Raw genomic sequence first — 14,809 nt, 5'->3', positions numbered from 1 at the left:
GTATTACGCGGCTCCTCGATACTGCACCGCACGCCCCCCCCCCCAGCAATGTACAGCCCCCCAGCAAAGCACTGCACGCCCCCCCCCCAGCAATGTACAGCCCCCCAGCAAAGCACTGCACGGCCCCCCCCAGCAATATACAGCCCCCCAGCAAGGCACCGCACGCCCCCCCCAGCAATGTACAGCCCCCAGCATTGCACAGACCCTCCAGCATTGCACTGCAAAGACCCCCCCAACCCCAGCAATGTATAGCCCCCCCAGCAATGTACTGGATGGCCCCCAGACCCGCAGCAATGAATGTCCCCCCCCCCCAGCACCGCACAGAGCCCCCAGCACTGCACTGCACGGCCCCCCCTTGCATCCCTCAGCCTTTAACCCCCCCTTTCACACTCCGGGGCCCGTTAACCCCCCCCCCCGACATTGCACAGCCCCCCAACACTGCCCCGAGCCCCACACCCGCCGGCCCCCCTGCATCTTCCCCCCTGCAGACCTGCCGGCAGCACGGCGGAGCCGGTGGGCGACTCCGGCCCGTTCCCCTCTCGCCGCCGCCTTTGATCTCCCCCGCGCCGCTCCCGGCCCTCGGGGTCCGCCCGGGGTGTGTGCGGGAGGGGGGGGGGGGGGAGGGCTAAGGTGGGAAGGGGGGGGGGGTAAGGGGTGTGTGGGGAGCCTGGAAACCACCCCCCGCCACCCCACCCCCCCCCAACCTCGGGGGCCGCCTTGAAACCGCGCGCGGGGCCCGTCATCGCTTTTCGCAGGGGCCGCCCAATCAGCGGCTTGTTTACACTGCGTGATTGACAGCGGGCTGGCGGGCGGCCAACCAATCGGAGCCCGGGAGGACGGGGCTGAGGGGAGGAGGAGGAGGGAGGGGGGGGGAGCGCCGCGCGCTGGCGTCGCAGCGGGGAATCGCATCGCGCCTCCAGACGCGGCCCCCGCCGCGCCGCCGGTCGCCTTCAGGGCGCATGCGCGCTCCTCCCTCCTCCCCTCCCATTCATCCGCCGGGCTTGAATTAGGCGCCTCCGTTACGCGTCTCGACCCCCGCCGCGTTCTGATTGGCAGGCGGCTGGCGGGGCGCCAGCCTATTGGGAGAGGGGAGGGGTGACGCTAGGAGCGCGGGAGGGGGTGGGCGTGGCTTTTACACACTGAAAAGGAGGGAAAAACACCCCCCCACCCCTCCAACCCCCCCCCAAACTCCACAACAAAACAACGCACAAAAAACAACCCCCACACCCCCCCCTCCCAGAAGGGGAGGGGATTAGAGCCGGCGGGGCGCGAGCGCCGCACGGCGGCCAATCAGGGCGCGGGGGGGGCCGGTGAATGAGGGGAGGGGTGAATGGAGGGAGGAAGGGGGGGGGGGGGGGTATGACGGGGAAGGGAGGAGGAGGGGGGGGCTGTTTGCGCGCGGCCGCGCGCGCGGCCGGGCGCGCGCTCATTAGCATGCGGGGCGCGTCGCCCCGGCGGAGTGCGCGGCGTGAGCGGGGAGGCGCGGCGGGGTGTCCCCCCCCCTTCACCCCCCCTCCTTTCCCTTCCACACCCCCCCCCTCCTCTCCTTCCACACTCCCCCCCCTCTCCTCCTCCTCCTCCACCCACACCCCCCCCATCCATCCACCACCCCCCCCCTTACACACACCCCGCCACCCCCCCCTCCCCTCCCGCAACACTCCCCCCCCCCCTCTCCCCACCGCCCGCCCCCCCCCCCTTCCCTCCCCACCGCCGGTTCCCTTTGCAGCGGGAGCAGCCGGTGCATGGGCAGTGCACGGCACCGGCAGGAGCACGCTGCGCACCCCGCCAGGGCCGCCCCGCGCCGCCGGGACCGCTGCGCCCCGCGCGGAACGCCCCTCCGGTAAGTGCCCGCGGCCGGGGGGCTCCGCTCCGCTCCTGAGTCCTTGTTATTATTTTTTTTGTTGGTTTTTTTTTTTTTCCCCCCTTTCGGAATTTTCAAATTTAAAATTTTTTGGGGCCCTTTAATTAATTTCTCTTTTTGTTGCTGCTTCGCAATTAATTGTTGGCGTTTAATTATTTCCTTTATTTATTTTTTTCCGCGCGTTAATTTATTTTCTTTATTTTACTTTTATTTCTTTTTATTTTTAAAATTTTATTTCTTCTAAAATTTTATTTATTTCAATTATTTTCTCCTTTCTTATTTTTTTTTTCCCCCTCTTCCCTCCCGTTTAATTTTAGGGCGTTAAAACCATTTGCCTTCCCCCCACCACCACCACCCCCCCACTCCCCCCGCAGAACCCCTCCGCGGTACAAAGCCCCCGCGGTTCAATTCCGGCCGCCGAAACATTTTGGGCGCCGGGATTTTGCTCCCATCGATTTTTTTTTCCTTTTTTCCCCGCAAATTATTTTCCCCTCGATTCTTTATTTTTTCCCCTTTAATTTAGGGGTTTGTTTATTTTTTTTAACCCCCCTTTTTTTTTTTACCCCCCTTCCCACCCAGCGCTTTCCTCCGATTTTATTTTTTTTGGGGCAAAAAACACCCAAAACCCCCTTTTTTTTTCTCCCTCTTAATTCTTCCCCTCGCCCCGGCCGCGCTCGCGGTTCCCTTGCCGGGGATGCCCTCCGCCGCCCCGCCGCCCCCCCTATCCCCCCCCACCCCGCACCGTACGGCCGCGCTCGCTCCGCCGCCCGCAGCGGTCTCCTGGACGTGCGGTCCCGACCCGGGTGGGATACCCGGGGGCTCCCGGTCGCGCTCGTTGTTCCTCGCCCCTTTGTTCAGCGTTGGCCCGGCCCCGGCCCCGGCAGCCGCGGTCTCTCCGCCGGATCGGGCCCCGGCGTTGCCGAGAACAATGCCCCGGCGGGTCCGGAGCACCGGGAGGCCTGCGGGTCGGTTCGGGCGGGCTCCGGTGGAGGAGGAAAGGGGGAGTCGGTACCGGAGCCGTGTGCTGGAGCTGGCGGGAGGGAGGGGAACGGGACCCGGGCGGCGGCGAAAGACGGCGGAGCTCGGCGACCGTGCGAGCCGGGGCGGAGGAAACCGGGGAGGGGAAGGGAGGTTTAACCGGGGAACCGGGGCCGTGCAAATCCCCGGGAGAAGGGGAACCGGGGAGAGGAAAGCGCCGTGCACCGGAGGCGGGGGGGAGACACACAACGGGAAGCAGCGGGGCCCGTGCGCCGGGGAGGCCGGGGAGGGCGCCGTGTACCGGGGGGAAACGAGGCCCCGTGCGCCGGAGAAGCCGAGGGCAAACGGGGTCCGAGCAGCGGGGTGATACGGCCGGTGCACCGGGGGTGGGATGGGGGGCAAGGAAGGAAGGAAGGAGAGCCGCCGGGGCCCGAGCCGCGGGGGAAATAGAAAGAGCCGAACACCGGGGAACCGGGGCCCGAGCGGCGGGGGAAGGACGGGGCCCGAGCACCGCGGGAAGAAGGGCCCGAGCGGCGGCGAACCGGCCAGCGCGGGGAATTAAGGAGCCGGGGAGCGGCGGAGAGCGGGGGCCGTGCCCCGGGGAGAGAGCGGCGGGGCGAGGGGGGGGGGGGGTGGCCGGGGCTGCGCTCCGGGAGCAGCAGGAAAACGGGGGGTCGGCGAACTGGGGAGGGGGAGAAAGGAAGGGGGGCCCGGGACCGTGCGCGAACGATACCGGCGATTCGGGCGCCCGTGCGCGGGGGATGCTGGAGAAAAAGGAGGCTGGGGGGAACTGGGGGGAGCTGTGCCCCGGGGGGATGGAGGGGAGAGGAGGGAGGGGGGGGGGGGCTGCACCCCCCCCCCGGCCTGGCCACGCTCTCACGCTCTTCTTTCTCTCCCTTGTGCCAGGAGCGGAGGATGAGCCGGGAGCTCCGGCACGGAGCGCGGCACGCCGCCACCGAACCGGGCCCGCCGCGGCGCTGAGGATCGCCAGCCGCGTCGAGGAGCCGCGTTGGGGTCCCGCCGTGCCCCCCGCGGGCAGCAGGCGGGTGGCTGGGTGCCCCCGGCATGGACGGCCGTGACTTCGCGCCCCCGCCGCGGCTGCTGTCGGAACGGGGCGGCCTGGGCCACCGGCACAGCACGGGGCGCGTGGCAGGTTCGGCGCACGGTGCCGTACAGCCCCCCGGACATTTCCAGCCCACCAAGTACTTCCCCGCGCCCATCTCCATGGCCACGCACACAGGTCAGAGGGGGCGGCCGCGGCGCGGGGGTCCGGGGTGGGATACAAGGGGGCCCCGGTGTACCGCCGGGGGCTCGGCCTGCCCTTTGTGCCGATCCCGCTGTCACCACGCCCGTTGCGTTTTGAGGGTGGGCGGATGGGTGCACGGGGGGGCTCACCCGTGTTGTGGGGGGGCATTTCCCCGGGATGACCGCGGCTGTCCCGGCGAGATCCCGGTGCGTGAACAAGGAAGCGTTTTCTGGGCGAACAAGGAGGCCGTTATGCGCGGTGCCGGCACAGCGGTGCCGTGGCGGCGGGGAAAGGCCAGCAGAGCCCGGCTCTATATAAAGCGCCGAAGTGTCAGGGTGAGAAGGGGTTCGCAGTGTGCGTGTGTCGTGTCGTGTCCGTCCCCCCCCCCGCCTCCCTCTGCAGCTGCCGTCCTGCCGGACAAAGCCCAGCGAGCGTCCCGACTACGGCACGGCCAACCGCATTGGCACCGGCACGGGGCTCGCCGGATCCGGCATCCCACGACGCGTGCAGCCCGCTCGGCTTTGTCTGCGGCGGCGTGCGTCGAGGTTGCGCTCGGCGGCGACGGCCGCGCAGGGTTGAAGTGGGGTGGCACGGCACGCGTGTAGGGGGGGCTACAAGGGTGCCAAGGTTGGGGGGTGGGGGGGTGGTGGTGCTGCTTTGGTGCCGCCGAGCTCCGGGATGGAGTTGAAGTGGGAGCAAGGCCGGAGCTGGCGTGCAGTGTGCCGGCTTGGCGTGTCGCTGCCCGGGGCCCCCCGCTTCTCGCCAGCGCAGGCGGTTTTCTCGCCACGGCACGGCGGCGGCGGCAGCAGCAGCGCCGGTTATTGTCGCCGCCTTGATGAGCTGTGAATACTAATAAAATTATATCTGCTTTAATGGGATTACAATTAGTGCGTGGATTAGGGCGGGGGGCAAGGCCGGGTTGGCGCGGGGGTGGGGGGAGGGTGTGGGGGGAGGATGACGGGGGACCAAGGCTCCTGGAAGGAGGTGGAAAGCGGGGGGCACCGGGGGGGTGCTGGGGAGGAGGTGCTGGATCAGGCCCGTGGCCGGGGCGGTTTCGCTTTGTGCCGGTGGCTCCGGCTCTGCAGCCGGGCCCCTCGGGACCACCGCCGGGCTGTGAGGGGCCACCCTGGCGTGTGTGGTTCCCCCCAAAGCTTTAAGGTTTGGCGAGTCCAAATAGCAGCTCACTGCACATCCCCAGCGTGGGGGGACCAGGATGGGGGCTCACCCCCTTTCTGACTTGTGGCAGCCAGGCTGGGGTGAGAGGTGGCGGGGGGAGATCCCTGGGGGATGCCGGTGCTGGGGTGCTGCTGTTGTCTTTTCCCTTTGGCTTCTCGGCACGGCCGTGTCCCTGCAGCAGCCGGACCCTTGTGCCCGCCGGGGCCTGGGCGACACATGGGAGCCCGAACGCACCGGAGGTTGTTAAAATAACATGGATCAGGCTAAAAATACCCGGCAGAAACTTGCCTGGAATAAAAAAAAAAAGAGAAAAAAAAAAAAAAAAGAGGGGAAAAAAAAAAAAGAAAAAGGGAGAAGCCAAACCCAACAACAGAAAGAGCTAAAAATATTCCTGGCTTTGGCAGGGCCGGCACAGCCGGAGCCGTTCCCGGCGAGGCTCCCGCGCGTACGGGAACGGCGCTCGAGCAAATACAACTGATAATTTGGTGCCCAGCGTGGGGCTAAGGCTGGCTGGAAGGATGGTGGGGGGGGTCCCTGGGCCTGGCACCCTGGCGTCACCCCGGCACGGCCGTGCCATAGGGCTGGGAGCCGTGGCAGCGCGCGCGGAGCGGTAATTAAAGCCGATGATTGATAATTACACCACCCAGCAAATAAAACCAGCCCGCGGTTTGCCGGGCAGCCGTGGCGGTGGCGGCACCGGCACGGCACGCGGCAGCCCTGGGGCACCGTGCCGGCTGGGGTGGTGGAGGAAGAAGGGGGGGTGGGGGGGGGGCTCTGGCCGCGCTCCCCCAAATGGCTCCCGGCGTTGGGCCGGACTACACCTCCCAGGAGCCTTTGCCGGGGGCCGGAGGCCGCCCTGGGAAGGGGAGATAAAAACTGTTTAGCTTGATTTTATTAAAGCCATAATTCAGGGCTGCGCGGTTATTGCAAACAAATGCTTCGGGTCGCGGCTGGTTTTGGCACCGGCACCGTGCAAATGACGGTGCAAGACGACGGCGCTGGCGGCCAGAGCACGGAGAGCCATGACCGTGTGCTTGTGGAGGGGATGCAGAGCCCCCCGGAGCTACCGGGAGCCCAAACCGGGGTGCAACCCTTGCTCTCCCCCAGTTGCGGCACTGCTGGTTGCATGGTTATGGCTGGGAGCTGTGCCGGCACCCCCTATGCCGAGTCCTGCACCGCGCAGAGGGGGGTGGTGGGGAGCTGGGCCGAGCGCGTGCCTGCTGCCGGGGCCTCGATTTTTGCCCTTCTGACGGTTTTATGGACTAATATATAGTTGGGATCGTGTCGGGCTGTTTGTCACCGCGGCGGAGCCCTCGGCGCGTCGTGATGTGTAACGGTGCAGGGGGGACTCGCACGGGCTTTGCCGGGAGCACCGTGGCGGCACAGGTCGCAGGCCGGTGCCGGTGCGCAGCGTGACCCCCCGTGCTGCAGCTTTAGGAACTGGGGGTCGGTTCTTAGAGCGGTAACCGGTTGGCAGCCCGGCCACGGCAGTTCGTAGCCCAGCGTTGGCTCTCAGCCTGCTGCGGTGGTGCAGCCTGGCCGTGGCAGTGCCGGTGTGTAGCCAGCCGTGGGTGTGCAGCCTGGCTGTGGTGCTGCGGGTGTGCGTCCCGGTGCATCCCGGCAGTGGCCGGGGGCCGTGAGCCGGCGGCGTGGCGCTGGCGGCCGGCTGGGCTCCTGCAGCTGTCCCCCTCCCCGGATTAAGTTGCAGGCCGGGTGTTGCGCGGTTCCCCGGCTTGGGTTGAGTGGGACAGGATGGTGGGGGGCAGGTGGGGACGGCTGGGGTGGGGGGAATGGGGCTGGGTGCCAGAGCTGTGGCTGCTCCACGTTGCAGCTTCCTCGTTAATGACCGAATACGGGGTCTGACGAGGGGCTGGGAGGCTGCGGTGCAGCTCCGGCACAGCCAGGGTTTAGGGGGCTCCCTGCTCCCTGCCTGGGCACCGTGTGCCGGCCCCGCTGCTGCATTCTGAGAAGTCAGTGTCCAAGTTCAACCAGATTTTGGAGGGGAACTCAAAACTCCTCAGCTCCGCGGTAGCCGCCCTTGTACTGGGAACTGGTAGGGGGGGTACGTGTGACCGGCGGGAAGAGCGGGATGCGGATAACCCCGGATCCTGTGGTGTTGCCCTGGTGTGGGGTCATGTGTTTGTCAGCGATGAGCTGGGTCTGCGTGGAGACGCCGCTGCGTGCCGGGGGTCGGCACGATCTGGCAGCTGCCACGAGCCCTGGACCCAAATGCAGTGATTTGACCCTGAGCAGGGGGATGTGGGGGGGTCTCAGCACCCTGGGCTGCCAGCATCCGGCCTTTGCTTCCCCTTCCTGCATCCCTGGGGTTGCCAGACCTGGGGTGGGGGGAGATCCTGTGCCAGGGCTGGGGGGGGTGGGCTGGGGGCAGCAGTGCCAGCACCGGGTTCTGTGGGCCGAGCACCGCCTGTGTGTGGTGGGCTTGGGGCTGATCCCCCGTAGGGGGGAACCGGGGGTACAGATGGGCTCCACGGAGCATTTGGGCACCCCCCCTCAGCCCAGAGCGTCACCATTTCCCCCATCCCGCCCCAGCCAGTTCCTCTGCCGGCGCTGACGGCAGCGATCCGCGACAGCCAAGCAGGGAATTACAGCAGAACATAAAAATAGCCGGATTTGGCGATTCGGTGACTCTGCAGAGATTTCCATGGGCTGCACGCCCCCCCTACCCCCCCCCTCCCCGTACCGCCCCCCCCCCCCAGCCCCGGCAGTAAATAAACACTCACCCAATAATCTCATTCTTGGAGTTCTTCTTTATCCGCTCCGTAAAACGAAACAGATGGGCACGGCCCGCCCGGCCTGCCCCATGCCGCCTGCCCCCCCCCTGCCTGCCCCCCGGCCTACTCCCCTGCCTGCCCCCTGCCTGCTCCCCCCTGCCAGACCCCTGCCTATCCCAGCATCACCCTGGGGCAGGAGCTGACCCCACTGGGTGCTGGGGTCTCCCACCCCACAGGGAGGGAGAGGATGAGCCCTCGCAGCCCCTCGGGGTTGTTCCCCCCTGCTCCGCGCATGAGCAGCCCAGGACCCTGCGATGCTTTGCAGGGGCTTCTGCTGGGTACAGGGTCACCCTGAACCCCAAGTTATGTGGGGGTCCTCTGGAGGGGGCCACGCACTTGCCCTCTGGTTGCTTCCGGACCCCTGTGGGGATGCTGGGACCCCGCTGAGCCCTCCCTGGCTTCCCTACAGCCTGTGCCGGGCTTGTGTCTGCTCCTAAAATGGCCTCTGGGCTTTGCAGGCCGGGTGTGTGGGGGGCAAGTTGCGTGTTCGCTGGGCAAGTCGCATGTTCCATGTGCAAGGTGCACGTTCACCGTGCAAGTCACGCGTGTGGCGTGCAAGTCACGTGTTCCCCGTGCAAGTCGTGCATTGGGTGTGCAAGTCGCGTGTTCCATGTGCAAGTCACGTGTTCCACGTGCAAATCACATGTTCCACGTGCAAGTCGTGTGTTCCATGTGCAGGTCGTGTGTTCCACGTGTAAGTCATGCATTGGGTGTGCAAGTCATGTGTTCCACATGCAAGTCGTGTGTTCCCCGTGCAAGTCACGTGTTCAGCGTGCAAGTCGTGCATTGGGTGTGCAAGTCGTGTGTTCCACGTGCACGTCGCGTGTTCAGCCTGCAAGTCGCATGTTCCAGGTGCAAGCCCTGCATGTGGCGTGCAAGCCACGTGTTCCACATGCCAACCACGCATTCAGCATGCAAGTTGCACGTTCAGCGTGCAAGCCGCGTGTGCCACGTGCAAGCCGCCCGTTCGGCGTGCACCCAGCCCCGCTCACCATCCTCACCAGCAGTGCGTGCAAGCCCCATCCATCAGCCAGACCAGCGGCGTGCACCGAGCCACACACACACACACACACACCACACACACACGGCCCCGGCCGGCGTGGTGCGAGCGTGCGGCGGCCTCTCGGCATCTCCAGCCCCGCCATCCCTGCGCGGGGAGCCGACAGCTTGCGAGTGGCACTTAGCGCGGAGCGACTGCCGCGTGATTACCCATCGGATAACGTTTTAATTGTACTTCTGGCACTCTGTCAAGCTCGTTTGAGCCGCGTTCACGGTGTTACGGCATTTATTTAGTGCCATAACAATATGGATTAATCTTAAATTATAACGCCGAGGAAATTATATTCCACTTATTTCCTATTTGCCAAATATTTAAAGGGGCCGCGTGGGTTGCGGGGCGCGGTTAGGGGGATGCTGGGGGGATGGATGGGGATGGGGATTGGGAATGGTGTTTCCTCCGGGGTGCCCGGCTGTAGGGATTGGGGTGCAGGAGGGTCCCTGGTAGCTCCCGGTGTCTGTGTGTGCGGCCCCGGCTCTGGTAGGAATGTTCCAGCCCCGAAATAGCTGAGGGAGTAACCCAACCCCACGCCCCGCGCACGTCCCCGCCGACGCGGGGACCTGGGGACTGTCACCTCGCCTGGGCTGTGCTTGGGGGTCTGGGGGTGGGGGCTGCAACCCCCCTGTCACCTTCCTCAGAGTGGAGCTGCTGAATGGTGGGGTCTCGGGTGCAGTCAGGCTCTGTGTGGGGTGCAGCGTCCCCAGAGGTGCTGGACCCCCCCATTTGCTGGAAGAACCACTTTGGGGACCTCATTGCCTGGGCTGAAACAGCTGTGGCCAGAGTGACCCCCCCTCTGGGGCTGCAGCCCCTCACAACCTGCCTGGCCTCACAGAGCCCAGCTTTTGGGGGAGGAGGTGCCTGGCACTACCCCCGGCCCCCCAGCTCCTGCCACTGCCCAGTGCTGTTGGTATGCTTTTGCTGAGACCCGCCGTGCTCATCACATGTGTGGCCCACTGTGGATTTGGGGTTCAGGTGGAAATCTCCCATTCATCCCCCCCATGGTTTGATGGAGATGAGGGGGGAGCAGCTTCACTTCCCTCTTAACCCACCTCCTTCCCCCAGCCCCATCTGGGGGTCCCAGACACAACGAGCCCTGACAGCTATCAGCACACCCCCACCCCCTGCCTCAGTTTCCCTTCCTGGCCACACCGTGGAGTCTGGTTTGGCACAGGGTTGAGTGTGGTGTGACCAGGCGTCCCCGGGGTCAGCATAGTGCCAGCATGGCCATGTGGAGCCGCCGGGGGTCCTGTGAGGCTCAAAGCCCCCAAAACTCCCCTGCAGCCAGTGTCTGTAGCCAGGACCACCCTTCCCTCCCGGCACCGGGGGGGTTCTCACCGGTGGCGCCAGTGCTGGAGCCGGGAGCAGAGCCCACGGGGCTGACTCACAGCACTGGCCCTGGGGAGTTCCCAGCTCAGGGGGGGCAGAGGGGGGTAGGGTTGGACCCCGATGCATGTCTGCTGCGTGCTGGCATCCAGCCCCACGGCACTGCGCCCGGCATGGGGCTGCTGGCACTGTCTGCTGGCGGGTGAGATGAGTTATGCACGGTCTCAGCAACGCTTCCCTGTCCTCACTGGCACCGTGACTGTGCAGAGCGCCATGCTGGGCTGTGCCACACCGTGCTGTGCTGTGCTGTTCCAGGCTGTGCTGTACCATGCTGGGCTGTGCCATGCAATTCTATGCTGTGCCATACCATGCTGGGCTGTGCCACACCGTGCTGTGCTGTGCCAGGCTGTGCCATACCATGCTGGGCTGTGCCACACCGTGCTGTGCTGTGCCAGGCTGTGCTGTACCATGCCGGGCTGTGCCGTGCAATTCTGGGCTGTGCCATAAAATGCTGGGCTGTGCCACACCGTGCTGTGCTGTGCTGTGCCAGGCTGTGCTGTACCATGCTGGGCTGTGCCGTGCAATTCTAGGCTGTGCCATACCATGCTGGGCTGTGCCATGCCATGTCATACCATGCTACACTGTGCCATGCTGTGCCATGCTGTGCCATACCGTGCTGTGCCATGCTGTGCCATACCGTGCTGTGCCATGCTGTGCCATGCCATGCTGTGCCATGCTATGCTGCACCATGCCATGCTGTGCCATACCGTGCTGTGCCATGCTGTGCCATACCAGGCTGTGCCATGCCATGCTGTACCATGCTGTGCCATGCCGTGCTGTGCCATGCAATGCTGTGCCATGCCATGCTGTGCCATGCCACACTGGGCAGTGCCACACCATGCCGTGCCACACCATGCCGTGCCCACACCATGCCGTGCCCACACCATGCCGTGGCAGCCCAGGGCAGGGCCCAGCCGTGCGAGGGGCCGCGCTGGATGTGCGTGCAGGCGTGCGAGGCGGCTGGGAACGGCGCGGCCGGCCGCGGGGCCAACGCGCGCCGAGGGATCCGGCCGTGCCAGTGGGCCGTGAGTCAGCGGGTGGGAGGTGTGGGGAGCGGCGGCCACGGCCCCACCATCCCCACCGGGACGCTCCGCGCCAGCCTGGCCCCGCCGCCATCGGGGAAGGGCGGGGGGGGGGGGGTTGGAGCGGGGCAGGGGGGGGGGTGTGTGGGGGGAGATGTGTGTTTATTTCTTTACAGCCTGTTTCACAGCTTCCAGAAAAGGCTCGTTCTGGAAACCTCGGCTTCCTGCCCGGCACAGCCGCCCAGCACGCTGCCGGCTCCACGCCCCGCAGCGGGGTCCCCCCCCCGGCATGGCCAGGGCTGGGGTGGGGGGTGTGGGGTGGGGGGTACGCCAGGGCAGTCACCCCACGGGCATCACCGGGCACGGCTCCTGCGGGATGCGGTGCGGTGGTTGGCGGGATGTGCCCAGCCATCCCGGTGTGTGCCAGCGCGGTGAAGGGTGGGGGGAGAAGCGGCATCCGGGGGCGCGCGGTGCCGGTTCCCAGGGCCGCGGGCAGGGTGTGGCTGTGCCCCCGGCCCACGCAGCCCCTGCCCGTGTTCGGCCCCCAGCCGTCCGGCGCAGGAAGGAGCGAACTGCCTTGAAACCACATCCCCGACACTCATCCCAGAGGCATCCCGGAGGGATTAGCCAGGGAGCGTGGGCCGGCTTAGAGAGCAAAGCATCGCTTCCTGCCCCGGCCGGGCGGCTGGCCAGCCTGTGCTCCTCCGCTGTGCCGAGCTGTCCGAGCCGTGCCGAGCTGTGCCGAGCCGTGTGGACCCGTTCTGGGGAGGGGGTGGATGGTGGCAGCCCCTCCATCCCACACATCAGCACATGCATGGTTGCTGGGAGCAGGGCCATGCAGCAAGGGGTGGCTGGCTCCCCCCAACTTCCCATGTTTCCACTGTGATCTCAGCTGGGATGGGGAGCACTGGCCTGGGTCTCCCCAGGGGGGTGTAGGGGTCCTCTGGGCTGCGGGGGAGGCTGTTGTGGTCAGGGTGGGGGCTGCCCCCCGCCCTGTGCTTCCCGTGCTGGTGGTGTCTTCCTGCCCGCTCCTTGCACACGCGTGTGCACGTGCATGCAGCTCTGCCTCCTCTCCCCTCCACAGTGTCCTGGTGCTGGGGAGTTGCTGCCCTGGCTGGAGGTGACCGTCCCTGTGTTCTCAGCCATCCCCCACCGCCTGTGGGGCGCTGGCATGGCAGTGGTGCCACGGCCAGAGTGGCTGGGCACTGGGGGTGGGACAGTCCTGGCACGGCGCAGCCCCTGGGATGTCCGGTGCTGGGGCCAGCCAACGTCCTGCAGCAGCTGAGAGCTGGAGCTGGGGAAGTTCATACTGGGGCCAGCCCCCTGCCCTGTGCCAGACTGAGGCCAGGACAGCTCATGTCACTGGTGATGAACCCAGGGATGTGCTCCCCTCCCGCGGCAGGGACCCCCGTGCCAGGGCAGAATGCAGCACAGGAACCCTCCTGCAGCAACCAGCGCAGCCTCCCATGCACTGGCACACGTGTGTGCATGCGTGGCACGGCCAGGGGACAGGGCAGCAGTGTGCCTTGATGCCCCTCATGTGCCCCCACTCCGTGTGCGAGCCGAGCCGTGTGGGGCTGGGGAGCTGTGAGGGGCATGAGTGTGTGGGGCGCGATCGCAGGACGGGCACGCGTGCTCACAGGAGGGATGTGTGTGTGTGCAAGCAGCCTGCGTGCACGAGGGGTGTGTAAGCGTGGCGCACGCGGCTCCGCGTCACACGCGTGTGCGCGAGCGTGCCGAGCACGGGGCGGGTGTGCAGGCGGGGTCCTGCAGCCCTCCCTGACTCTTCTCCTCTCCCACCGCAGCCGGCAGCGGTCTGATGGGGAACGGGCCCCCCTCCTCCTTCATGGGGGGCTTCCTGAGCAGCAGCCTGGGCTCAGGGGCACCCAGCCACCCCACCGGCCCCACCGCCTCGCCCCCGGAGCCGGCTTTCCGCGGGCCCCACTCCGGCACCTCCCAGCTCTGGTTCTCGCACTCCCACGAAGGTGAGCGGCCGCTGTGGCACGGGCGGGTGACGGCACCCCGGGGCGGGGGAGGAGGGGTGTCACGGCGGGGTGTCCCCGTGGCTTGGCTGGGACGCGCCTGGAGCTCTGCCCGGTGCCCGTGGGTGACGTCCAGCCGGCGCCTACGCGGATGGGGTTGGGACCTCCCAGGCGCTGGCGCACGGGGTGGTCGCGGCAGGCGGCTGGCACCGGTGCGAGGTTGGCATGCACTGAGCTTCAGGGTGGCAGTGGCGGGGGCGCAGCTGGCAGCGTGCCCCACGGGACCCTCACCCCAGGGCACACATGGGGGTGCCCTGCAGTCAGGGGGCATAGGGCAGGTCATTGAGGCTCATGCTGAGTCCAGCCTCATGCCTGTAGTTGGGCTGAGGCCAGGCCAGCTCGTGTCACTAGTGACGAACCCAGGGATGCACTCCCCTCTGGTGGCAGGGACCCCCGTGCTGGGGTGGGCTGCAGCACAGGGACCCTCCCTCAGCAACCAGCGCAGCCCCGATTAAACAGGCACCCCCAGTGCGATGGCAGAGGGGGCACCCCACAGCCCGGCGCTGGCCCGCGGCACGCTGGCGTCCCCATCCCCACCTGAGCAGCCGGAGCGCGGGCTGACAGAGTTAAGGAGCGGGGAGGTGGTATTGGCGCTGGGCCCTGGCAGCCGGCCCAGCTGGTAGTTTGACCGGCTGCCAGTTGGCTCCTGGCGTGCCGGGGCCTGTGCGGCGTGCTGGGGGGGGGGGGGGGGAAGGGGGGGGCATGGGGTGGTGGTGGGGAGCCGGGCAGCACACGCGGCTGCGGGAGCGCGGCGTTTGCTGCTGACAGCCAGCCTGTGCTGGCTAACGAGCCTGCAAGGGCTGCTGCCACTGCTGTCACGAGTCTGTGAGGTCTCAGCTCATTGGCGGCTCCTGGGCTCCTGGACGGGGTGATGATGAGGGAGGGGAGAGGGAGTGCGTCCCTGGTCTGGGGGAGGGTTTGTAGCCAGGAGCACAGTGTGGCCGGGATGCCGCGGTGCAGTGTGTGTGCCATGGCACAGCACAGCGATCCGGCAGAGAGAGGGGAAAGGGGAGCCCTGCTCCTGCAGGCATATCCCAGCCCCCCCGTGACTGCCATTCCTCCCCAGCCCCAGGGTACCCCCGCTTCTCTGGGAGCCTGGCCTCCACCTTCCTACCCATGAGTCACCTGGACCACCACGGCAACAGCAACGTCCTCTACGGCCAGCACCGCTTCTACGAGAGCCAGAAAGGCAGGTACCAGGGTCCTGGCACGGCGCCGCGGTGCCACCCCAACCCCCCGGGGCAGGCCAGGG

At 66.9% G+C, this 14,809-nt stretch overlaps 1 protein-coding gene across 1 annotated transcript in view; it reads left to right on the top strand.

The window, feature by feature from the left end:
- Positions 1-1,716: 1,716 nt before the first annotated feature.
- Positions 1,717-14,809, top strand: part of BAHCC1 (BAH domain and coiled-coil containing 1) — a 28,965-nt gene continuing 15,872 nt past the window's right edge. The window contains 5 exon segments of the mRNA XM_084273452.1: positions 1,717-1,840; positions 3,746-4,113; positions 4,286-4,392; positions 13,321-13,500; positions 14,624-14,746. Coding sequence (XP_084129578.1) covers positions 3,905-4,113; positions 4,286-4,392; positions 13,321-13,500; positions 14,624-14,746 — 619 coding nt within the window. The 5' untranslated portion in view covers positions 1,717-1,840; positions 3,746-3,904.

Source organism: Gallinula chloropus, assembly GCF_964237585.1.
Source record: "Gallinula chloropus genome assembly, chromosome: 20".
NCBI lineage: Eukaryota > Metazoa > Chordata > Aves > Gruiformes > Rallidae > Gallinula > Gallinula chloropus.
This window is presented reverse-complemented; position numbering and strand designations above follow the sequence as displayed.